Here is a 27,560-nt window from a genome sequence, read left to right as displayed (position 1 = left end):
ATAAAAATTCAAAAATAAACTAAAGTTAATAGAGAAGAATCAAGTGTTACCACCAAGTTGGTAACGGTGATCGATGGAAGTCATACTTACTCCTAAAAAAATAAGTAAACTCATATAAGAATCACCTAAGAACATAGAAAGCCAAGTGCTCAGGCTGCCTTAAAGCATTAATAGGTATTAGTTGAAGGCATGTTTGAGATGAAGCTGGATGGATGGGTAGGAGTTGCCAAGTAGAGACACCGGAACCAGATTATCCTAGATTAAGGCAGCAGAAGATTTGGGAAAAAAAATAAAGAATAGATGAACAAGGCATCTTCACAGAATCGCTAGAAGTCTAATACCCTGGGAAGTGATGGCTGATGGGGCTGCAGGAATACTTACCACATCCAAGTAACAGTGGTCCACGTCATGCAGACATGACTGTGAAAACAGCAACAATAACCTTATCCTTAGTCACAATGGCTAGAATCTACTCAGGCTATGCTGTGCCACCGGATAATGTGTTCTGAATGCTTAACAAACCAGTGCGAACCCCTTTAACCTTCCCAATCCTCTTATCCTCTCCACTAGAAACTGTTGCTCTCCCATTTTACAGACAAGTGAGTGAAGGGGTCGTATTGATTAAACAGCTTACGTCTAACCAGCACCAACAATCTGCTATGGATGGAACAAGCCAGGCAGGTGGGAGGCAGCATTCATCAACGTGCATTCCTCCAAGATGACAGCATTTGTGAAGCAAGAAGCTCTGTGACTAAATATATTTTTCTAAATGCCTTTTGCTATACTTTTGAAATACTAAGAAAAAGTCTTAGTATTTTACCTATAGTAGTAGAGATATATATTAGTATTATATCCAAATCTTAGGAGTATATCTACTACATTATAGTTTTTGTACTAGGAAAAGGAACCCAAAAGACATTCCATAAATACGTGTGATGTCTGATATAGTCAGACACATACACAGACATGGATCATGTCTTACAAAGCAGCAACAACAACAAAAAAATCAAACATACATGCACAATACATCACGTGCACGCATATGTGCACACACACACCCGCACCGCCCCCCACTCACAGTTGAACAGCCTGACAATTTAGTTTCGGGTGGACCCATTAATGAACTGAGTCTGAAAAAGCAGAGAAACTGTGAAATGTGGGAAAACCAATTATGGAAAGCCATAGTGGAGACACACTTCTTAGTAAGAAGTCAACTGAGCCACTAAACCAGCAGATACATGTATATGATGTTTTGACAGCTTGTTGGAGGAGCCTGAGTATGAATTCCATTAGAGGCAAAAAAAAAAAGCCCTGAAAAGTCAAGTCATAGAGACACTCAGTCTTCCAGGACTTCCAAACTGTCCTCTGTAAAAACCCAAAATGTGACTTCCTCCTGATAATGGCAGGGGAAGAGAAGACTACCCACGGAGGACCATAATCCCTCCAGCCCAGCTGCTCCAGTAGTAAACACCTGCTCTTCAGGGTAAGTGACTAGCACTGATACCTTTAGCTGCTATAGAGGAACAGGTTTCTTCCTGTTTCATGCCTGGCTCCATTCTCTCTGCCTTACGTGAGGTGTGACGGTGATGATGCAGGGAGAAGGGTAGGTGGTGCTAATAAGCAGGCATCAAACCTGGTGAAGGACACAGGACAGACACACAAGCCCACGTAAAGACTGAGACTTGATGCTGCAGCATACCTAAAGGAGCTCAAAACTAAGAGCTAAAAGGATGCCGCAAAAAAAAGTGTGGCAGCGAAAACGAGGGTAAAAATGAAGCCACTGAAGGAATGTGAAGCCTCTCATCTCTCTAGCTAGCACCAACACCAAACAACGCCCAAGTCCTAGTGAAGTTAGTGCACATCCTCTCAATAAGGGACTATTGGTTTCAGTTTCTAGAATCAAATTCAACAAAGGCATGCCCCAAAAGAAGTCTCGAAAGAAACAAGCCACAGACACAAACTCAGATGTGGGGATGTGAAGCAGATTCTGGAATTATCAGATGAGGAACCTGGAAGACCACTGTGATTCATAGGTTGAGAGCTCCAATTAAAACAGAGAGAGCATGCAACAAAAATGGGTCATGTCGGCAGAATGATATGGTAGAAAGAAAAGAAATGCCAGAAATCAAAAGTACTGTAAAGGACATCAAGAATACCTTGGATATGTTCAACAGAAGACTCAATAAGAATAAGAGAAAACTCATCAAGCTGGGAAGTGGGTCAAGAGGAACTTTTAGAACTGCACGCCATGAGAAAAAGAATGAGAAGTCTAGGGTATACAAGCACTGGGTGGAGATTTCACACATGCAGTAAGAATAATTGAAGTATCAAAAAGAAAATACCGCTGGATAGGAATAAAAGTGTCTGCCAAAAATTAATGACAAACACCTAATAATGTGACCAGAAATCTCAGAGAATGCCAAGCACACACAATTCTGGAAGTATTAAATGTAGGAATGCTATGTATATATGCCAAACCCACAGAAGTGATCTTGAAATGGGTGACTATGTAGGGGAAGAGTATCTTCCCTAGAATGGAACCAAGGTAAGAAGTAAAGCAGACTTCTACTTAGAAGCCACTAAACACGACAACAGTGAACTCTTTAAAGCCTAAAAACACTCATACACTTAGAACTTGATATCCAACCAAATTGTCACTTAAAGGTGAAGAATTTTAGATGGCATACAGTGGTAGCCTGGCATGTAGAATCCACAGCACAGGGGTTACATGTGCCCAAAGAGAGCTATTGGATACAGTCCAATGCAAAAGTTATAATGTAAAAATTGAAAAATATTAGCATTTTAGCTTCACATAAACAAATACTGCTATAGAAGAATGAAGGCAGAGTATGTTCTGCTTTTTTTTAAAACTCCATTGGTCAGAGGGTAACTGTTGGCTTACAACAGTAACAATTTGCTCATTTCAGCAACGCTGCTTTAGAAGAAACTCCCAGTTCAATAATAGTAGTAGTAAAAAAATCTCATTTTGCTCAAATTCATTCACACTTGAAATTTCTCATTTTAGACTTAGAAAGCAAACTTTGACACATGCTATTGTTCAAATGTTGAAAATCTTTCAAAAACTTCTCTATAAATGTCTGGTACCCTTTGGAATGTACTATTGGGAGGTGCCATGAACCTTTTAAGGATAGGAACTATTGGGATGTCCTAGATTCACTGAGCCATACCTAGGACGGCATTGTGGGACTCAGTAACTCTCTCCTAGTTCTTCATCCTGTCAAAATACAATCTCTTGTTCAACATATGATCTCATTACGATCTGTCATTGTCACCAGAAGTCCAACATAGAGGCAGTGCCCAATCAAAAACCTGAACCAATATGAGTCAATATAAACTTGTGCTTTTCTCATAAGCATCCCATGTCATGCATTTCATCATAGTGACATGAAGTGACTGCTACACTATGCAACATTACTTGCTGGGTGAGTGTTTGTTCAACAATTCCCTGATTGTTGCTACTGTTCAGAGTCAAATAAAATGTATTATGCTGGTCAATTTTCTTTTGCTATAACAAAAATACCCGTGGCTGAGAGCTGCATACAGTTTGGAGACCAAAAGCCCACATGGCATGGTGTTACCAGTAATAAAGGCGTCCTTGGCTGCATTGCACCATAGGCACTATAGGGCAAAAGGGACAATTGGAGCAGGAAACAAGCCAATCACTGAGCACCCTGACTCTGAACCCGGAACCAGTGAAAGAAACACCTGGATCTGAGACCTGAGCAGAGAAAGAAATATCTTTATCCCTGAACCCAGGATCAAAGAAACATGCCCTGACTCTGAAAACAGTGTCAAAGAAAGACACTTTGTCCATAGAATCAGAGCCAGTGAAGGAAATATGCCCTGGTCCTAAGATTAAAGTCAAAAGGTTAAAAAGGGACAACGAAAGAATCACAGTTAGGTCATGAAATCAGAGGCATCTCTGCCCCTGACCAACTAAACTAACCCATCTCTCTTCTCCCTGGGAAAACTCTGCCACTAAGAAGCCATATATAATCCTCGCTGCCTGTTCACTTAGAGGCTGCCATTTATCCCTTTCTGGCAGAGGCAGCCACTCTCCTGGACTCCTCCTTCCCAAATAAATCTCTTTCTCAAAAGAGTCTTGGGCAAGGACTTTCATTTGCCAGGCTGAATAGAAGATCCTGGCTGGGATGCTCCCTAAGGGGGCTGAGCAAGACTGAGCAGAAAAAGTAACAACTTTTCCCCAGAGCCGGACAAGATTGCTATATTTCTGCAGGACCTTCCCTTCTAGCAGAGTGTGAGCAAAAGAAATAACATCTTGGGCAGAAGAAGAAACCAATAGTGCTGCTAAAACGTTCCCTTGAGGGAACAGAGCAGAGCACAGCTGTAGTGGCTCTCCAGGAGAAGAGCAAGATTGTTATATTCCGCAGGGAGATCATCCCCCACCGCACCCCAGCTTCAGGTAGCCTGGCTTCCAGATAAGTCAGGACATATTCTCTCTAGGGATGAGCAGTCTTATTGAGGGTACAGCCTCCAGAGCTGTCCTATTGCAGCTCTACCCTTCTGATGTGGGATTCCCCTCTGAATGCTGTGAATACCATTGGTTAATAAAGAAACTGGCTTGGCCTGATAGGGTAGAACAGAGCTAGACAGGGAAAACTAAACTGAATGCTGGGAGAAAAGAGGCAGAGTGAAGAAAAGCAATGGAGCCACCGCCAGAGACAGACACGTCAGAACCTTGCCGGTAGGCCAGGCGCCTCGTGGTAAAATATAAATAATGGAAATGGGTTAAATTAAGATATAAAAGCTAGCCAATAAAAAGTTAGAGCTAAGAGATCAAACAGTGATTTAATTAATACAGTTTCTGTGTGGTTATTTCGGGAGTCTGGGCGGCTGGGAAACGAACAACTGACTTCCTACAACACCCCTCCAGAGCTGTCCTATTGCAGCTCTAAGTAAAGCCTGGCTTCCCACTAAGTCAGGATATCTTTGCAGCTCCACAGCAGGAACATGTTCCCCTACAGATATCAAACAGGAATATGAGCAAGACTGGCAGAACACATGACATCACAAACAGCCAGAGAACAAAGTGGCCCAGTATTGTTCTTTAACAAACCTTTCCCAAGAAACCAGGGTTCCAAGAGAACTATATTTGTTTGGAATATGGCACTGACTCTATTTACCCAATTGCTGCCCACCAGCCCTGCCGGACACAAGGGACACCTCAACCTCTGAAAATAGTTATATTACATCCAGGTGATAGCAGCATGTGCCCAATTTAATAAATGGTTTTAGACATGACACTGTCCATTTTATTGGGGGGATAAAAAAAAATCTAAGCCTGACTGTTGCATCCATGTTACCTATTTCTTCATTATAGGGCATGAAAATGCATGGCTTTACATATGAGAGCCAGTAACTACACCAGAGGGTCAATACCAAACCTTCCAGAAGGTCCCATTGAAGTGCAATTCCTGCACACTGCTGTTTTCAACCTAAAAGATTATTATCACCCGACACTAGATTACAGCATGTGCTCAAGCATGCGCCACACCCTGTCATATTTTCTAAAGAGCCTCCATTATGTCTCACCAAAGAGAAGCCTGCAATTTTAGGCCTTTCACAAGAATTATGCCTTCTACTGGCAGAAGAAATAAATGACTAGGGAGGGACGTGCTTAAATGCTCTGTCTTCATCTCGATCTTCTCTCAGGTAAATGTTTACTAGCTAAAGGTTGAGTTCTCATCTCTTTGGCCTTCCTGTTCCTCACCCTACTCCTATGAGTTTGCCTCATCCCATGATTCTTTAAAGTCTCCAAATACACGAGACACTGTGCGTATCACGTGGCCACTCCAAGTGACCTTAAGCTTTACTACGACGTTTCTGTCACTCTGCATAGACTGATGACCACTCTCAGTAGCGATGCCATAATAATTTTTACTTCAAAATACACACACACACACACACACACACACACATACACACACAAACACTTCCTCCCCACTTCACAACTGTGTGTGAAAACTTAATTGCTAAATGACTTAGCTTTGAAGTAAAGTTCTCACATGCTTTGAATTTAGGGATTTACCTAGACAATGTGAATACCTGTGTGTTCGAGCATAATAAAGAAAACCCAAGGCTAGAGAGCAATTTGAACAGTACAGCTGCACACTGGGAGAGTATAATATAATAGGTTATGGACACAGCCTTACACTCAAGCTCTGTGAGTCCCGACTTCCTCATTCATACAGCTGGGTGATGGGGAAACTATCCACCAATCACATCCAGTTAGGGTGTGGCTACCTGTAGCCCAGGTAGCAAAACTGGTAGGGCACAAGCATGTGCTTTCTCGGTATGGTGCTGGCCGGATATATAGGACATTGGATCTCCCCCTCTTGTAACGTGAGTTTCCCCTTTTCAACTATTAAAATATATCTGTTTTTCTTGAGCTGATCTGGTTGTTTATCGTACTGAAATAAATCGCTACAGCTGGGATTTGGTCGTTGGGTAACTCACTCACATACAGGATTGTTGGGACAGCATGCACACAGTGACTATTTTGATGTGTGCTAAGGAGTGTGAGGTAAACTCTGAAGATAGTGGGGTAGATTAGAGACCACTGAAGGGGCAGGGGCAATGGAAGGAACAAATTTAAAACTGATATCTGCTTGGTTGAATTGTAAGGGAAACAATAAAATTTCATACAAAGCAAGAAAAGAGATGCATGGCAAGCTCATATGGTCCTAGAAACTCAAGATATGAGGGGAAACATGGGGCCAAGCCTAGAATAAACTGTGTTGGAACAAATGCATCTCAATGACTAACAGTCTACAACTCTGTGTGTCTCCAGTTCCAAGCTGCTTGGACCAACAGCCTCAAAAGTAATGCGGTAAACACAAGGAGGGGGTTGTGTTTATGAGCGTGTTCACAGCTGGGCTGGCTTTGAACCACTTTAAATGTCTGCAAATATGAGGCTTGGGGATACAGCTTAGAGATAGAATATGTGTGGGCCATACGTAACATGCTGGATACAATCAATCCATAGCAAATCAAAGGAAGGAAAAATAGAAACTACAACGAAGGTCTATGGTGATGAATACTTTAATATTTTGGAACTCATAGCATCTGTGGTTAGGGTTTTATCAACTTAGCCAAAGCTAAAGTCATCTCAAAAGCAGAAATTGTAGTTGAGAGCGCCTCCAAGAGATTGCCTGTAGAAGAGCCTATCGGGAATTTTCTTGACTAGTGATTAATAGAAGTCCTAGCCCATGGTGGGTGGTGCCACCTCTGAACAGATGGCTCTGTGTTTTATAAAAGTCCAACCTGAGAAAGCCAAGAGGGGCAAGTAAGCAGCATTCTTCCACAGTCTCTGCTTAAGTTCCTGACTGGCTTTCTTCAATAATGGACTGTGATTGTGAAGTATAAAGCAAATAACCCCTTTCTTACCCAAGTTGCCTGGGTCAAGGTCTTTACTACAGTAATCAACAGAAAATATACTAAGGCAGAATCCAGTATATATGGGCATGTACATGTATTTCTGTGTGTGCGTGTGCGCACATGCGTACATCTTGTCCCTGACTCACTACGATACGACTTAGGATTGCTCTACTTTAATGGTGGTAAAGTGGGCATGCAGTCAGAAGAAATTTCAGATATTTTATTTTCATTTTCTTTTGGGAGTAAATGTGCAGTGTCATATTCTCTTACATTATTATAAAAAAAACTCAACCGTCTACACTGTCTTTTTTGCTAGCTAATATTCTTGATAGTTTATGTATATTAAAAGTATTTTCAACTCCAATTGTTTTCTAGTACTACTGGTTGGACCTAGGACCTAGAGAAGACTACCGCTCTGCCCTACCTACCGCTGCACTCTATCTACCCACACTGTATCTACCACTGCCCTCTACCTACCACCGTGCTCTATCTTCCACTGCACTGTATCTACCACTGTGCTCAACCACCGGACTCAACCTACTACAGTCCTCTATGTACCACCGCCCTCTATCTACTCACGCTGTATCTACCACTGACATCAATCTACCCACGCTGTATCTAACATCACATTCTATCTTCCACCATGCTATATCTACCACTGTGCTCTATTAATAACTTTTATTTCAAGCTTTTTGAGACACTGCCTCAATAAATTGCCTCACAAGTCTTAAACATGCATCCATCCTGCCTTACCTTCCAAACAAGCTGAAGTTATACACCTATCTCAACTAATTGTACTTTTAATCTGTGAAGGGCTCATCAACAAGAACCCTCACCATCACTTGAAGACCGTCTGTACAACAATACATTTTAGATGTCATCAGAATAAAACAAAATCTCCTTCTGGAAAAAAAAATTGTCCCAACCCCTGAAGACAAAAGTTATATATCTTAAAAGGGTATGTTGTATACATCACCTTTCCTGATACTAAATGTGTGTTTAGGGAGGTCAACACTTTAGCAAGAAAGAAATTCAGATTTTCTTATATTTCATACAATTATTATAAAAATATCAAGATAGAAAATTTTCTCAGTTAGCATTAACAATCCATGTGACACAAGCTACAATCATTTGAAAGGGGCATTTCAGCTGGGATCATGTCTCTGAGGAGTTGTCTCAACTGTTAATTAATGTACATGCATGTGGGGAGTGTCCCTGTCTACTATGGGCAGCATCATTCCCTGGTCAACTGGTCCTGTGCTGTTAAGAAAATTAGTTAAGCATGAGACTGTCTGTCTGTCTGTCTCTATTAATCTGTCTATGCATCCAAACACACACAAGCTCACACATACATACACACACACTTAGCACAAATGGCAATTAGTATACATACATACACACACACATATATGCACAAACATGCATACACGAGCACATACATGCACACATATAAGCAGCATTGGTCTATATTTTCTGCTTCAGGTTCATGCTTGATGAGTTCTTGAACTGATTTCTCTTCATGGTGGGCTGTGTCCTGAAAGTATAATACAAATAAACCTTTTCCTCCTCCAAGATATATTTGGTCAGCAAATTTTATTAGAGCCACAGAATGCAGTCAGCATGGAATTATACAGTAAAAACTAATGACTCAATTGGCCTTACATCCACACATTTTCATACTAGGTTACATGACAGGAGACTCAACAAAAATGCTGGGAAAGATCAAGAAGTTGCAGGTTGTAAGGCCAAGGCAAGTATCATAGCGTATGAATGAGACTTAATTAACAAATTTAAGAAATATAAAATGGGAAAGAGATGCCTGCAAAGTGATGTGGACTCCTATTTCTATCATAGCAATACAAGAGTCTGGATACAATTTAGGAAACTACATAATTACGCTTTCTGAAACAAAAGCCATTCCCACAATCACAAGTACAGGACACTGACTTTTGCAATTAGTGTCTCCTGAACAAAAGTCACTAAGTCTTTTCTGAAACCCTGAAATCACTACTGTTCAGTAGGAACTCTGAGGCAGCAAACAAACATCAGCTCACTGCAGGTTTTTTTCATTAAAACTTGTTTTTAAAAGTTCTGTGAGAATGCTATATTACATTTAGAACCACATTGCTTCTTTATCTTCATCACTCCAATAAGGTGAAGACATTTGCCTGGTGGTGGTGGTACATACCTTTAATCCAAGCACTCAGGAGGCAGAGGCAGGCAAATCTCTGAGTTCGAGGCCAGCCTGGTTACAAGAGATAGTCCGTGGACAGGCACTAAGGCTACACAGAGAAACCCTTTCTCGGAAAAACAAATAAACAAATAAAGATGGAGACATTCAAGAGCCTGAAGGATTCAGGGGGCAGGGGAGCCTTGAGTTAACAGGCTATTCTAATTGCATGAAATGGAAACTATAGACTAATACAAAAGATAAGCAAAAGCAAAAAACCACCTCAAACTAATAAAAGGCAGGTCATTTTTGAACAATATAATCTTCTATTCCCAGAAATTAAAAGTTAACATGAAAATGGCACAAGGGAAAAAAGCTGTTTTCTATCTGCATTTGCACAGCTTTGAAAGCTAGAGAATGTCAGCATTTTGATTTGTATGGCTCCCGAGGCGATCTAGCAAAAGGAAACACCCCTCACATTGACCTCTCCTAGACAAAGGCAGAGAAACATATTTCAGATTCCCGTGTCACCTAATGATGTAAACATAATACTTTTATTGCTAATATTAGGTTAAAAGTGCTCATCTTGAATTACGGAAAGGGGTCCTAATAAAATTATCATATCCATTTTGATTCTCTGTAAACACAATACAATGATGATGGTTGTATCTAGAACAATAAATCATAAAGTTTAGATAAGGCAACTTTATAGGAAAGCTTAACTGAGCATTATATTGAATTAAATTTCCTTCCATATGTCAGTTAAAATGTAGGCAGCCGATTACGTATGATATAAGGTTTTCCCTTTTTGCGGAAGTAAATTTAGCTTATGAATTGAATACATTTATATTAATCACAGAATCAGGATTACAGAGAACTGTCTCCTGCGAGGACTTCTCCAATCTAAACATGGCTGTGCAGAAATCACAAAAAAACAAATCCAGAAAGCCAGATGTTGCTCAGCACACAAAAGGAAAGGGCCTTGCTCTGAATAAAGCCAAATGGAAAGAGAATTCTCAATTCCAAGTAATAATAATAATTACAAAAGAAGTATAGGACAGTGTGTTGGACTTCCAGTAGACACAGAGACACCAAGCAGCTTGGGGCAGGGCGGGGGAGGGCTTTTTTGGAGAACATCAAGTACTTTCACAACTGGAGTTTTATGGAGCCCAATTAACTTTGGCTAGACACAGGAGTCTGGCTTAGTGTGTCCACGCGGTAGCCAAAATAAAGGTTTTGTATGTCAAGAATTACTGTTAGAGTCTCCAATATCTTTCTGTCTTTCCCACTAACCTAAATCTGGAAAATAAGCTAACAGCCAAGAAGGTTTTATTACAATTTAAATCAATATTAATTTTACAGGCTGACAAAAACTGCAAAATATTTGGCTAAAATAAATGGAACAGAACAAAGGTTTAAAAAAAAAAACAAAGCACAGACAAGGCTTCAGGACCCACAACAGTTTTAGAAGTAACTAGAAAAAATCACCTGAAATACAATAATGGAAATGGTATTTCTTGTTGCCCTTCTGAGTGCATGACCAATTTTAAATGCATGGAGTTAGCCCTAGGCAACAAAGTTCAAACAAGAAATAAATCACAATCTTAAGCAGAAAAATTTAAACTCAGCCTGTATTTTGTATTTTATTTGGATATTCCACTAGTATAAAAGTCCCATATATTTTTAAAGAGATGTCAGCTGAGCCCTGCTATATTTAAACATGGAACCTACATGTGACCTTGAGGCAGAGCTGTCCCCTAGGGTACCCTGGGAAGTTTGTATTACAGCTATAAGGTTGAATCAAAATATGCCCATAGCCTTAAGTCTTCTGTCCATGAGCACTCACATCTGATAATAAAATACATTTAATCTTTCATACATTCTAAACTGATACTTAAAACAAATATCAAAAAATGACCTTAAGGGATGAATAGAAAGATAGAGGGACTTTCTTCCGAGACTCTCTAATCAGTTAAAGATGCCCTCTCAATGGGGGAAGAATCCACTTAAAATTATTTACTAGAGAATAAAAAATTAATAACACCTAAACCTTATAGTTGTATTTAATTCTACGATTTAATTACTAAATGTCTTTTAGGGAATGTTATTTAAATCTTGGTTGCTATGATTCTTCATTCATAAAATGGAATGGCATTCTCTAAGAATGATCAAGAAATAACCAGTCCTCAAGGCACATAATAATAAAATGACTCCTCGTCACACACCTTGCTGTAACTATAGAGCAGATCATTGCTCAACCCTCATCAGGGAAGCTTCTTGTTGCAAGGATTGTAATTAATAATAAAGCTGGCAATGGATGGAGATAGAGACAGAGACATATACTGGAACACTGGTCTTAACTCCCTAGATCCAAATGAGAAGCAGAAGGAGGGAAAACGTGAGCAAGATAGGCAGGACCAGAGGGAACCTTCATCCGACGATGGATGGCGATAACAGATGGAGACCCACATTGGAGCACTGGATTGAGCCCCCCAAGGTCCAAATGAGGAGCAGAAGGAGGGAGAACATGAAAAAGGAAATCAGGACCGCGAGGGAAGAAAAAAATAATAAAGTGGACTATAATTGGACAATGTACAGAAAGTTAGACTTTGGAGCACTGAGTCCGGCATAGGATATCTCTGTCACAACGCTCCCCTCTAGGCTCAGGGACCCATGTGAGAGAAAAGACAAAGGCAGAAGACTTTCTGTACCTTTGGGAGGGAGGCAGTGCCTTCCAGGACACAAGAGGACTAACATTGACATGGACTCCTAGACACTGCGGCAGCATGCATAAGACCTGGACAGATGCAACCAGAAAACATCTTAGCATGGAAAGGGGGGAGTGAACCCAAAGTCCGACCCCTAACCACAAAGGTCTTTGTAATTGATACCTAATGGGAAAGGGAAAATCGATTTTCTCCAATGCAATGCCAATGGGTATGTCAACTACACTCCAGGGCAGGCCTCATGCCCAGCAGTAGTTGGGCAACACGAAACAGACTTCATGTTTCGCTTTGCTTTGTATGGGCTTCTTGTTTTGTCTGAATTTTTGTCTTCCTGACTTTCTGTTTTGATTTCTGGATCTTGTTGTTGCTTCCCTGTCTTGCTTTTGTTTGGAGATGGAAACTCCAAGTATGAAGTCGGGTACATATGGAGGCAGGAACTATCTGACAGGAGTTGGGGGAAGGGGAAAGAATCTGCTCAAAACTTATTTTAGGAAAAAAAAATTAAGATAAAAATAAAAGAAATAATAAAACAAAAGCATCCAGCACAGGACACAGGTGATGGACCCCCCCCCTCTAACATCACCTTTTTTTCAGTGCTTTGGAAGATCAGGCGTGTGTCTACTGTGCGGCCAGGCCACGCTCATCCAATACTTTAGCACATATCCATGAGAAGGAACGCAATGGTCAGTGCGGAACAGTAGGTCCAAGGACATGTGTGGACCAAATGAAGGGGTTAATGATTCAATAAGTGTCAACCCAAGCCAATACATGTTGAAATGCCATAAAAAGATTAGAGTCCCTGTTCTATGCCTAATATCAAAAGACAGACGTATGTTTATATGCCGTTCAATTCACACTATAGAGGTCCAGAAAGAGGGACTGAATATGATCAAGACCTTAAAAAAATTATAACTTCTTGAGAAATTCAGGGCAGACTTCACAAAGGATATACAATTTCAACAGGCAGAGAGAGGAGAAAGATGGCTTTTCTTTTCTTTTTCCTTTCCTTTTCTTCAGAGGAATAAAGTGAACATGGTCTATAAGATGTGCAAAAGCATGCTGGGAAGCCTTAAATCCCTTTGAACAGAGCTTGTTAAAGACACAAGTGTAAGAAAAATCGTTCCAAATGAGTCAGTCCACTAACTAGAATCAAAGTAGCAATCATCAAATTTTCCTAATTTTTCTCATAAAAACAGATTTCTCCTATGAAATCATCATTTACAGTCGAACTCTGATATAGTTGCCAGACATTTTTACACAGTTGACCTTTGGCAACTTTTGACACCAGGGAAACACAACACCCCATTTCTACTTCTCCTGGAGTAGTAGCCTGTTCTGTTTAATAAAACACACACGATCTCAAAAGTCAAAATATGTGGTATGTTCCACCTTGTCAATTCAGTGGTATATTAGAAGAGCAAGTAACCCGTAATAGATCGAATGCAATACACTGGACTCTGAATCAGCAAAACATTTAATTTAGAAGAAACTATTAAAGATGGTTGAGGGATTTTGGGCTATGGTCAAGCCATTCCATGGAAGTCTGCATTTCATCTAATCATCAAGTAGGAAACTATAAAAATATTACTGGAGGGAAATTTTAAAATGTATAGTGTGATATGCAAGCCTTTCTTTTCAACAAGTTTCTGTGAAGCACAAACTTTCAATGCAGCTTTTCAAATCTATTTTAAAATGGAAAGCCTATCGTTCTCTGCATTGAAAATCTAACAGAACAGGATACATGCTCTCTATACGCAGTATTGGGTCTAGGCACATCAGCACTACCATAGTTAGGGAGCTGTAACCTTTATAGTCATTTTTGAAATGGTTCTTTGAAAAATCTTAAGTTCACCATGGCTGTCTGTGCACCATGAGAAAAATCTCAAAAGTTCCAAATGTCTTTTAGACATTTTGTTTCCCTGTATCTGCATTTGCACACAGGGAGACTTCTCTTCCTTCAAAAGAAAACAGTTCTGTCACAGTTTCTGCCTGTAAAACTTTGGTTTTCCCCTTCAACATTTCCATTCCTATGACACCATAAATGCTGTGTGTTACAATCTCTGCCAATAAAAGTCATTCCGCCCTAAGAGTCTTCAGACTTCTCATGGTACCAATTTGTTTCTCATCATAGGATTGACGATCCAATTTTGACCATTCATAGCTATGGGTGAGTTAGTAAAAGCTTTCATCCTGCTTCTTCACACCATTAAAGAGTGACTTCTGATGTAGACAGAGAATCTTTCCCCAGAAAGATTGTGGTTTTAGGGATGAGAAGTCAATGAATTCTTCAAAGCAAAGAGATGAGAGAAACGGTGTGTGAGAAGACAGAGACTGTCTATGTTGCTGATATTCTGCAGAGTGACTGAGAAACAATAAATATCTCAGCACTCTAAAAGGGACAGTCATAGAGCCTGTTTGGGTTTGTATTAGGTCCTCTGTGTGTATACCTTATTGTTGTGTTTGTTCTTATGGGACTCCCACCAATGGTAGTCAGGTATGTCTCTGACTCTTTTGCCTGCTCCTGGGACCCCTTTCTTCTACTTGGTGACCTCGCTCAGCCTTGACATGAGGACTTGTGCTTTGTCCTGGTGTAACTTGTTATTCTGTGTTCAGTTGATATCTCTGGGAAGCCTGCCCTTTTCTGAAGGCAAATGGAGGAGGCAAGTGGACAGGGGAGTTGGGTAGCTGAGAGGAATAGAGGGAGGGGAAACTATGGTGAGGATGTAATGCATGAGAGAAGAATTAAAAAAAAACACAAAATATAAAAAGAGATGACTTTGAATCGACGCCTATTCTACTCTCCCTCAGTCTGTTGTACCTCATCTGTTGATCAAACAAAATACCTGAAGCTGAATATTTAACAAAGAAAAGATTAATTATCTCACGGATCTGGTATGTTTATGGGCAATGTACCAGTTCCTGCTTTGCTGTGGAAGGAAGAGTCTTCTGGGTATACCACAACATGACAGATGACATCACAGTGGGAAAATCACATGACAAGATACATAGCCAGGGAGAATCAGGAGCCTTGCATTTTCGAGAATTCACTTACTCCGAGATTAGCATTAACGCCTTGTGAAGGTGATGTTGCCCTGACGGAATTATAGAACATTCAGCCCCTTTCTGACTGGCCGCCACTTAGGATCTTCACCACAAGAAAAGTCAAGCTTCAAGCATATGCACCTCTGGGAGACAGACTTAATCCACACGCTAAGCAAAGCACACTTTCCCCTCACCGTACCTTCAGCATATGAAGCCACACCTGTGTGAGCTACACCTGCACCACGGACTGCTGACTCATTTGCTTTACCATCGAAAGTCTCTGTTCTTGTCTTAGAGAAGGGCGCGGGTTCCTAGCATTTGTGTACGCAGAGGAAAAACCCAACCCCTACAGTCATACCATGCACATTATTATCCTGCTGCAAAGCTTTAAACTCAGCCCTGCACTACGCCAGATGCTCTGGTTCATGTTCTTCTCTAGGATTCCTTGGATCAAATTGTTTTTCATTGTTATCTCCATGGAACAAACTTCCTTCGACTGTGATCTTTGACAAATCAACTGTAGCTCTACCTGATCTCTTTTCCAGATCAGTTCATACTTCTCCTGTTCATGTATCCCCTTCCCCTAATTGTTGCTGTGCAGTCAATTTTACTCAGTGGTACAGGCGACGTTAGGGGTGGATGTGTCTTCAAAGTGTCTTTTCCCTTCAGTCAGAGTTTGCAGAGTCATTATTCTTTATGCAGCTGTTTTGGTTTGTTTGTTTGCTTGAGATGAGGACTCTCTAAGATGCAGTTCTGCCTATCCTGAAACTTTCTATGTAAATCAGACTGGTCTTGAACTAACACAGATCCACCTGCCTCTGCCTTCCAAGTGCTGGGATTAAAGGTATGTATCACAATACCAAATTTTAGAGTCATTCTTTTTTTAACCAAATCTTTATGGTGCAGGTTGAACATGTCCAAGAACTTCTGTATAACATCTGAACTCCATAATTTGAGCAAAGCTTGCCCTCAAATTTATCTCTGATATTTTGTTCTTTAGCAGTGGCCTTAAAATGATTATGTTCAAGAAATGTGTTTGCCCACAAAATGTTTTATTTTTTATGTGAATATGTATAGAATTCCTAGTACAATCCCAATGCTTACTTTGCATGAAGAGAACATTGCTTTGGAAATAACTCTATGGCTGCTGCAGGCAATAGCATTTTCTCCACGTTTTTATTTTATTGAAATTACTCATTATTGTTTCATGTTTGTCAGCATTAGAACCTGCCTTATTTGGTAACAAAAGATCATCTGATTAACCCAAAAGTTTTTATTTTATTGAAATTACTCATTATTGTTTCATGTTTGTCAGCATTAGAACCTGCCTTATTTGGTAACAAAAGATCATCTGATTAACCCAATAGTTATCACATTTTGTCAGCCATTCTTTTTGCACATTATGGTAATTTCCTCTAGATTGTGTTTCTTGGAAGAATACCTTCAACAAATGTTCTCAGTAGAGGTTTCTTGTATTTATTTTTACTTAATTTCTCCAGGGACTGAGAATTCCCTGATCTGATGCCAGTCTATAAGTCTCTTATAGATTGCCTCTAACTAGAAGGAATTCCAAATGTATAAAGTTTTTAAAGACATTTATTGATTGATTGATTGATTGATCATGTAAATAGTGTTTTGTGTGCATGCTTGCCTGCAAGCGAAAAGAAGCCACCAGATCTCATTATAGATAATTGTGAGCCACTATGTGGTTGCTGGGAATTGAACATAGGACCTCTGGAAGAGCAGTCAATGCTCTCAACCTCTGAGCCATCTCTATAGCCCTGTAACATTGTGTAGGGCCCGGGTCTACCCTTGCTCCTGGGGTGCATCTTGAGGACAGTTTCTGGTCAGCCAGCTAAAACATCCTGTTTGTTCCTATGCTCCCTCTACCTAGCCTGGTGATTAGCTGAAGGGCATTGTTTCATCTTTAGTATGGTAATTTCCCACCTGCCTGGGAGGAAATCCTTACGCAGCAGCCATGTATAATAGGTTTTCCCCTAAATTGAATAAACAGCATTCTGCTGATCTTTTTTCGAATGACCCAGGTCTCTTGTATGTTCTTTCAATCTCCAGGCCCTTGCCCGGACTCGCATATGGTACAGTGGCATGTGAACTGTACCGAGGGAGTAACACAGAATCGGGTGTTACAAAATTGTAATGTTTTATATGGCCCGTTATTTGATAAAACAGGCCTTAGTTCTAATTCTAGCCAACTTGATGCTAACAAATTTGCAAAGTGTATCATTTATACAAACATTGCCATTAAGACAAAATGAATGGGTGATTACATAACTGAGATTCTTCATTGATGTTTGTCTGGTTGATACATTAGGAATGCTTATATCTCACAGTCTATAGGAAAGACCCAAAGGTTTTTTTTTCTATTGTCTGTCTAGGCTATAATAGTATCATTATCACTGATGAACTGGGTTCACTGGTCAAGGATCAGTACTTTAAATTCCTGCTACCCCCTGTACACATGGGAAAAACCCAATTTCTGAAGAATTCAAAAGACGTGTGCTTACTGTTAAAGCGAGCAGTTTCCCATAGGTGAGGTGAGCAGGGATGTGGTCAGTCTTGGATCTCAGTGACTCCATGTACCAGTGCTCAGCTTCGGGGAGTTTACTCAGTCGCATGTATGCTTCACCTGGAGAGAGAATTACTGAAGTCAAAAGGATGCTGCAATTTCTCATGCATCAATACACACTAGGATAATGACAGGCAAACTTCCAAAAGTCCAGAAGAGCTTGGAATTTCACCAGGAGGGAATGCATAAGTCATCAAGTAGACATATCTGACTTACACAGTATGCAGTGCATATATGGACTAAAACAATGCAGGGTACACTAGAGAGATGGATCAGTGTCTGCCATGTGATCAAGAGCTCTTGAGTTTGGATCCTCAGCACTCATGTATACAAGGCCAAGCAGGGCAGGGAGAGCCTGGAACTGGAAGCTCACACACATATACAAAGTTCTGTATGACTGTGCCAGCCTAGAACCTGGAGCTCATTGGACAAGCACCCTAGGTATATTATAGATCTTCAGGTTGAGTAGAGACTGTCTTGAAAAATAAGACTCAAGAAGTACAGAGATAACTCAACTGGAAAATTTATTATAAAGAGTGACAATCTGAGCTTGACTCCAGATTCAGATAGAGGAAGGAGAGAAGTGACTATCGAGAGTTGTCCTCTGACCTCCATATACATACTAAAATAAATGCAAAAGGAAGGAAGGAAGGAAGAAAGAGAAAGGGAAAAAGTGTGTTACATAGTATAGCTTTGACTTTTAAACACAAAATTTCCAAATCTAGATCATTCCTCACCATTTAGTTTATAGTGATAACTCACTTAATTATGCATTTGAACCAGTTACATCATTTATTTGGATTAACTTATTCTTTAGAAACTGATTTTGAGAATAACTACATGGCTAGTCTCATGTGGGGCTACAGGAAGGAAGATACACCCTCTAAAGTCTTTCAGCTACACAGAAGGAGTAAGAGTTAAAATGTTTTTGAATTAAACATTGCTGCTAGGCCAGGTACCATCTTGCAATTTTAGCCTTGAGGAAGCTGAAATAAGACAATTACAAATTATAGATTATCCTGGAGTACAGCAAGAATTTCTCATAATAGCCAGGCAGTGGTGGCACATGCCTTTAATCCTAGCATTTGGCAGGCAGATTTCTGTGAGTTTGAGGCCACCCTGGTCTTTTGAGTGTGTTCCAGGACAGGCTCCATAGCTACTGAGAAACCGTGTCTGGAAAAAAAAGAAAATCTAGGTGGCTATATTTTATTTTTCTTCATCATTTTTCAAAGTTAATAAAAGTAAATAAAATTTACTAGTGTCATTTGGAAAATCAAATAAAATATAATGATTAACAAGTAAGACTAGTTTTTACACACACACACACACACAAAATCAGGGTCTTTAAGCCATTAATTTATTTTTCAGCTACTAAAATTTATAACTAACTATCAACCAAGCAGGGAGGGGGGAAAAAGGAGAAATAAAAACCAAAAGCATAGTAAGAGATTTTCCTATTCTCATCCCTATCTTCTTTATGCTAGAGTATAAAAGAAAGCTTGGTAGCTAGAGAAATTGCACTTTAAGATAACATATAATCAAGTTAAATAATATAGCTTTAATGCTAATGGTGAACGTAGATGCTGTCCATTTGCAGAGAACAGGCGAGACTGGTAACTTACTTTATCACCAAGCAGACTTTTATGACTAGCCATAACCATAATGGTATTTCCATTTAGAAGCACAAGTGCCTCCCTAAGCATGTTGCCCACAGTGGCTATGCATGTTTAATTCAAGAGAAGAACGTACTCCCTTTTAAAAACAAATAAACATTCTTTCCCTTTTTATTGTTAATTGATTTTTGTTCTCTGGGCATTTTTGTTGTTTATTTTGCACATGACTGTTATGACAAATATATCTCATAAACTGAATTGGCTCTTGACCTTTGCGTGCCCTTTAGGCAGTTGTACTGGTGTCAAACCGTATGCAAAATGCAAAACCTGTATGTAGCTACCCAAGCCTATCTATTTGTTTCCAGTTTTAATGACAGTCCTTAGACTCAACTAACACAAAAGTGATCATTTAGAAATGGCTGAGGTTTTGAAGCATAAAATTTTAACAGGCTGTCATTTGAGAGTGACTGGATGAAGTCACGTGACTAGGGTAAAATGCCCAGAAACAGTGGCACCCACCTTAGAGCCTAGATTAGAAGATCAGAAAAGCTTTCAGTAGCAGTGGCAGGGTACAAGATGAATGCCATCTACATTACCAAGTTTCTGAAATAGTTATCTTTTTAAAGCTTGAGTTCTTCCTTCCTCCCTTCCTCCCTTTCCTTCCTCCCTTCCTCCTCTTCCTCCCTTTCCTTCCTCCCTTCCATCCTCCCTTCCTCCCTTTCTTTCCTCCCCTCCTCCCTTCCTTCCTCCCTTCCTCCCTTTCCTCCCTCCCTTCCTCCCTTCCTTCCTCCCTTCCTCCCTTTCCTCCCTCCCTTCCTCCCTTCCTTCATCCCTTTCCTTCCTCCCTTCTTCCCTTTCCTTCCTCCCTTTCCTTCCTCCCCTTCCTCCCCTTCCTCCCTTTCCTCTCTCCCTCCCTCCCTCCCTCCCTCCCTCCCTCCCTCCCTCCCTCCCTCCCTCCCTCTCTTCCTCCCTTCCTTTCTCCCTCCCTTTCTTCCTCCCTCCCTTCCTTCCTTTTTTAAGGTGTTCCTCTGTATCTTTTTCTGAACTATAATGCATATTCTTCTAGCTCTGTCCTCCCAAGGGATAGGATTACAGGCATGTGCCATCAAGCCTGGCAATAACTTTCTTGATTTTATTATAATAGATGTACAAAAATTGACACTTTCTAAGTTTTGTTTATTTTCTTTCTGTTATTTGCTTTTTTCTTTTCCTTTCCATGTATGCTTCCTTTCAAATAAAACAATGATATTTTTCTTTCTGAATAAGGAACCACACCTTCCAGTAAAAGAAAAAATAGACATGGCTTATATAACAAGAATAGTGCAAAGTATTGAAATCCTGGATGCAATTAATAATAAAGTATGTCTGAACTTGTATCTGTGCAAATGAATTATAAAGCCGGAATGAATATGGGCTTACATTACATTTTCAATCAACCTGAAATTTTACCTCGGTTAATCATGTTTTTCATGTCAGTACTGATGAAATACAACCATTTCATCAGTTAGGGCACCTGTTTTTGTTTATTAAAATTTTAACTTTTAGACAGAGTAGGTCTTACAGAAAAGTATTAAAGGATCCCAAGTCCTGATTGTTTTGAGATTTAAATCATATATTTAAATTACATTTATGTTATTCACAGACAAAAATAAAAAAATTCAGAAGAAGTTACATGTTATTTCCCTTTTAGAAATGTGAGCAAAACATACTTTAAAATAAAAATGCTGATTTTGTAAGTATCAATAATCAGTGTACGGCTACTTTCTTTACTAAGAATTAGTTAGTAACATCAATTTGCAAGGCTCAAGATACAGGAAAATAGTAGAGATTCATTAAAAATATGTATAATATAATCATGGCAAGTAAAAGAAATGTTAAAGTAGTATGTATATGCATTATAATATTATGTAATTTAGAAAATATTATATAATCATCCATTGGATCTTAACACGTGATGACAATACTCAGTATCCTATAAATTAGGGCAGCAAGCTGGCAAATGTCTGGCACATGTTCACTGTGTCAGATTAGTCTATACATCTGAGCATGTAGAATTTCTCCTAATTTACTTTCATCAAGGAATCTGAACATAGCCACTCATGGTGGGTCTGCAGATGAAACCTATTCTGTAGTTTTATGGATCCCTCTAACTGCCTGTAAAAGAATATCACTACTGGATTTTACAGATTAAAGGAACTGAGAAACAGAGAAGTTAAGTAAAATAAATACATAGTTGGAGGAGTTTCAATTTAAACCAAGCACTACCTGCCCTCCACAGCAAATACAGAATAAACAAACTTAGGAAGAAACAGTTGCTTCTTGTTAATGGGAAATGATTTCCTATCTGTAATATATTTCCTTACGTTTGGTTTACCTACTAAATTAAAAAATAAAGATGATGCTGGGCGGTGGTGGCACACACCTTTAATCCCAGCATTGTGGATCTCTGTGAGTTCGAGGCCAGCCTTGTCTACAAGACCTAGTTCCAGGACAGGCTCCAAAGCCACAGAGAAACCCTGTCTTGAAAAACCAAAAAATAAATAAATTAATTAATTAATTAAAAAAAAATAAAGATGAGTAATAATAAGGTGCGGCTGATCTTAAAAACATTCTTTATAGCCAGACATGGTGCATGCCTTTAATCCCAGCACTTGGAAGGCAGAGACAGGTATATCTCTGGTGAGTTCAAGGCCAGCCTATTCTACAAAGTGAGTTTCAGGACAACCAGTACTGTGTCTCGAAAAACCAAAAAAAAGAAAAGAGAAAAAAAAAGGAAAAGAATAAAGAAGAAAAAAAAAGGAAGGAAGTCTTCATACTCATAGGTTATTTAATTCTTAAGAGAGAAATCAGTGTGGCGGTTTCTCAGGAAACTGGGAGTCAACCTCCCTCAGGACCCAGCAATACCACTCTTGGGAATATACCCTAAAGATTCCCTAACATACTACAAAAGCATTTGTTCAACTATGTTCATAGCTGCACTATTTGTAATAGCCAGAACATGGAAACAACCTAGGTGCCCCTCAATAGAAGAATGGTTAAAAAAGGTGTGGAACATATATACATTAGAGTTTTACTCGGCGGTTAAAAACAATGACATCTTGAATTTTGCATGCAAATGGATGGAAATAGAAAACGCTTTACTGAGTGAGGTAAGCCAGACCCAAAAAGAAGAACACGGTATGTATTCACTTATAAGTGGATTCTAACCATAATTAAAGGTCTTTGAGCCTATTATTCGTGATCCTAGAGAAGCTAAATAAGAAGATGAACCTGATGAAGATTATTTAGCTATCCACCAGGAGGTAGGAAATAGACAAGAGTCCCAGGTAACCTCGGGTGCATGGGGGGGTGGGAGGGTCGATGGAGGGGGAGAGGGCTAGAGAGAAGGGAGTAGGGGAGGAACGGGGAAAGCTTGGTGGCCGGGGATGGGGGGAGAGGGAGGTAGGATGAATATGGGATCAGGGAACAATATATTTCAACTAAGGGAGCCATTTTAGGGTTTACAGGAGACTTGATTATATATGGGATCCCAGGTCCAAGGAGAAATCCCCCAGATTACTCTCTGGACAGAGGAGAGGGTGCCTGAATCGGCCGTGGCCCATGACCATACTGATGTATATTTTGCTTATCACCATAGATCCTTCGTCTGGCGAAGGACGGCTATGCAGTCGGAGGCCCACATTGGAGCAACGGATTGAGCCCCCCCGAGGTCCGGAGGGGGAGCGGAAGGAGGAGGAACATGAAAGACGAAATCAGTACTGCGAGGGATGCTATCACCCACTGATACAAGGGAATGGATCTGATGAGAATTTACCAGGGCCAGTCGGACTGGGACTGAACGAGGACGTGATCTAGCCAGATTCTCGGAATTTGGCCGGACTCTCTGACTGTGGCTGGCCCGGGGTCTTTCTGAAAAGCCATTGACTATGACACTGGGACCTGTTTCCTCTGCATATGCTGGATTTTGGGGATCCAGTCTGTTTGGACGCTCGCCTTCCTGGACCTGGAGGGAGGGGGAGGGAGCTGGAGCTTCCCACAGGGCAGGAAACCCTGACTGCCCTGGGGGACGGAGGGGAAGGAGGGGGGGAGTGGGGGGAGTGGGAGGGTGTTGGGAGGGGGGGCGGAAATGGAAACTTTTATAATTTAATAAAATTTACTAAAAAAAAAAAAAAAAGAAATGTGTGACACATAAGACACACTTGGTCTACTACAGTAAAAGCAAACATACACACACACACACACACACACACACACACACACACACACACACATATCCAATCATGCAGTGTCTACAATGAATGTAAAAAAATCAATATGCAAAACCTGAAATCCAAAAAATGCAGGATAAATGAGATGCGTCCAAATAGAACTCAGTTAAGACTTACGCAACAAACAAGTACTTGCCACATCACTGGTATGGGCAAAGTTAGAGTTTTACAGTTCTTGTCTCAAATGAACATGGATGTTTAGGGAGGAACAGGAAAACCTCATAGGTTGTGAGGGATATGTATAGGAGAATTATAAAACATAGCTTGAGAATGGAGAGCTAGTTCAGTACTTAAGTGAACTTATTGCTCTTGCAAAAGGCCTGGATTCAAATCCACTCACCAAAATGGTGGCAAAAACTGTCTATAACTGCAGTCCAAGAACAAGGTACACAGACACTCATCCAGGCAAAAGTCCCATACACATAATAGTAAAAACAAATACTTTAAAAATAATTTGAGCTTAATGACTGAATACCTCAAGAGTCATTGTTTTCTATTTTGCTAAGCATCCAGTCACATAATATTTACTATTAATTGACAGTCTATTAAAACCTTTATATCCTTATACCAGCCTTATACTTAAATTAATACCTGGTGTGGCAGAATTGTCTGTATTCTGTCAATCATGTATTTTAATAAAACGCTGATTGGCCAGGCAGAAAGTATAGGTGGGCCAGTCAGACAGGAAGTAGAGGTGGGGCAATGAGAATAGGAGAAGGCTAGGAAGGAGGAAGTCCCTCTTCCATTCCTGCCCAGACCACCGAAGAGGTAACATGTGAGCTGTCACACTGAGAAAGGCTTTGTTTACAAAGGTGACTGTGTCCCAGACCTTAGTAAAAATAGTGCCATACTCAGAAAAGGAAGTATGTGTTTTCTCTGGTTTAGACGAGAAAGAAGACTCAGAGATTAAAAGCTCTTTCTGTTCTTTTAGAGAACCAACCTTCAGTTCTATAACTCCACCTCCAGAGAATTCAATCCCTGCTATGTGTGCCTATGAGCATGTGCATGTGTGCATGCACACACACACACAAAATTATAAATCTTAGAAACAGTTTCCCCACTCTTTTCTCTATACCATTTTCCACAAATTGGATTAAAAATCATAATTACAAATGAGATGAAAGACGTGCAAAAAGTACCAGGAGAGGATTTTCCCTGGCACGAGAGTGATACACACTGAATCTTTTAAATTGATTGAAATATTGAAATTATTAGAATTGCTGAAAGGTGATGGCCCCAAGAAAGGAAACTTCAGCAAATTCAAAAAAGAAAGAAATAGAGCTAGATGGCTAAAAACAGTCTGGTTGGAGGAAGGTTAAGTCATATTCTCTAGGACTATAAATTTTAAGTTATAATAACAAAAAAGTTTTTAGTACCCAGGAGCAAAGAAGCAACAATGACTACTTTCCCTCCTCATTCTTCTTTAAACACTGACGCAATATAGGCAATTTTATGAGAATAAGATTTTCTGTGTGATGATGTAGTGTTTGGATTCATCACCCAGACTTGTTTTCAATTCCCTTGCAGACTAAAGGGATTTGGCTGTCTCCAGGTTGGCTTCCGGCAGAGATAACCCAGTTTCATAAGTAGAACAGATAATGCCACTCGTCCTAATCAGAGTTATTTCTAAACAACCCAGGCAAAGGCCAACTTCTTGAGGAAAACAAACTGGGTTATCAGTGACGTCATGGTCTGCGTTTCAAATTATTTGGCAGCTCCTGTGTGCGGATAAGGGTTCGAGGAAGTAGGATGAATAAATGATTAAGACTCTGGACAGGTTTTGCTGAGTTTATAGAACTCTTCTGGTCACTCTTAACAAAAGTGATTTCCTATTCCTCAAGAGCAATATAATTGTTCAAGGCCTTTTAAAGACTTGCTATCTTTCATATAAACTTACACTATCCAGTGTAGACTACAATAAATATACACGCAATATAGCATGTTAGAATTTGTTGCTAACTTCATAGAGTATAAAATCTCTTGGTAAGTTAATTTATGATGTCTCCTAACTTGATTTTAGGTGTACACACACAACAGAAGAAAAGTGATTCATTATTGCTTTATTTTAATTTATGCATATGGGGGAGAAAAGAGAGACAGAAATGGTTTGTGTGCCCCAAGTGTGTGCAGTGCCCAAGGTGTCCAGAAGAGGGCTTTGCATTTCCTGGAACAGAAGTTATAGGTGATTGTGAGCTACCTGCTGTTGGTATTGGCAACTGAACCTGTATCCTGCGACATATTTTGCTAATTTAAAGCATTTTGTTCCATTTATATTTTATTTGAAAGAAAACTATGTCAATTGGATCAAAATTTTAGTTTTGACACTCAAAATATCATGACCTTCTTACTATGTATTCAAAATACTCCCCAACTTTTCACATAGCGCCACTTCTTCAGCAATTGTCTTGTTATTTTAAAAGATAACTATAAAACATGTTGATTTATTGTGGTATTGAAAGAAAAAAACAGCAATGAAAGTCTTGGGATATCTTTTATACTATTCCCTCATCACTGTCTCATATGAATGTCTACTCTCTTTTAAATTATATAGTTTCATTACAAGAATAAACTACCTAACCCACATAGAGCTGTGAGGTGTGACACATTTCTTCTTTTTTTTTTATCTAAAACATTTAAATGGTTAGAAATCAACTTTTATAAACATTCCCTTCATACCAATGTTTAATTCAAGGCCACCTTATCTTGTTCTTATATCACTTGCTTTCTAATTATTCTATTTTTTTCCATGAAGTAGGGTATAACATCCACTATTCATTTTAAATCTTCTACTAATTTCCTGCTGATTATATCCAAACAAACTTAAGGACTTCCCTCAAAGTATTTGATCAAATTCTTTTGAAAATACTTCTTGTGATTGCATTAAAAATTTTTGGTTCTGGGACTTGGAGAGACAGTTCAATCAGGAAAGGGAGAGGGTGAGTTTGGGTGCCCAGAACCCACATAATAAAATCCAGGTGTGGTTATATGTGTACATCTGTTTCCCCAGTGCAATCTAGAGGACTGGGAACTGAGACAAGCAAAATAGCCAACCTGTGAGTACCAGGTTCAAGAGAGACTGTCTCAGGAGTTAATGTAGTGAGTTTACTCACCTAAGACACACATACACATACATGATGCAGTACACATCATAAGACATAATCACAAGATTTTATGAATCAATTCTCTTAAAAGGTAATTCAGCAAAACTGAGGTTTTTGTGTATTCTTTTTTGTTATTCTTTTTTGTATTTGTTCTCTCTCCTTCTCCAGAGATAATAATCCTTCTTCTCCCAAATAAATACAATGATATTCATTCATGATATCAGATAGAAAGTCATTCATCCCTTCATCATGTCTTCCAACCTAAGTCCAAGTCTCTGGTTCCAAATAATACCCAATTCATATCTGATAAATAATTGATTATGCTATGTATCAATTTGAATTTAGGTATTATATTATTGCTAAGTGTGTCAGAATATAGTAAACTCCAAGAAATTCCCTTTTCTTTTTTAAGAATCTTGATGAAATAAAATTAAATGACATTAATGTCATTTAGATAAAATTAGCTTATTTGGATTTTAATTTTCAGTGTTTTTATTTATTCATTTAGTTGTGTGTATATGTGTGTGTGCATGTGTGTGAGTGTGTGTGTGTGTGTGTGTGTGTTTTACTTGGATGCATCTCTTTGTATCATGTGTGCTTGCATAGGCCAGAAGAAGAATTGGATTCTTTGAAC

At 39.5% G+C, this 27,560-nt stretch overlaps 1 protein-coding gene across 4 annotated transcripts in view; it reads right to left on the bottom strand.

Moving 5' to 3' along the window:
- Positions 1 to 27,560, bottom strand: part of Tmtc2 (transmembrane O-mannosyltransferase targeting cadherins 2) — a 389,511-nt gene that overhangs the window by 103,302 nt on the left and 258,649 nt on the right. For all 4 annotated transcript variants that reach the window (XM_085683199.2, XM_085683198.2, XM_085683197.2 and 1 more), the window contains exon 8: positions 17,883 to 18,004. In XM_085683199.2, coding sequence (XP_085539325.2) covers positions 17,883 to 18,004 — 122 coding nt within the window. The remainder of the gene's footprint in view (positions 1 to 17,882; positions 18,005 to 27,560) is intronic.

Source organism: Myodes glareolus, chromosome 26 (genome assembly GCF_982192425.1).
Source record: "Myodes glareolus chromosome 26, mMyoGla1.1, whole genome shotgun sequence".
Classification (NCBI taxonomy): domain Eukaryota; kingdom Metazoa; phylum Chordata; class Mammalia; order Rodentia; family Cricetidae; genus Myodes; species Myodes glareolus.
Note: the sequence above shows the minus strand (reverse complement) of the source record. Positions and strands in the feature narration are given on the sequence as shown.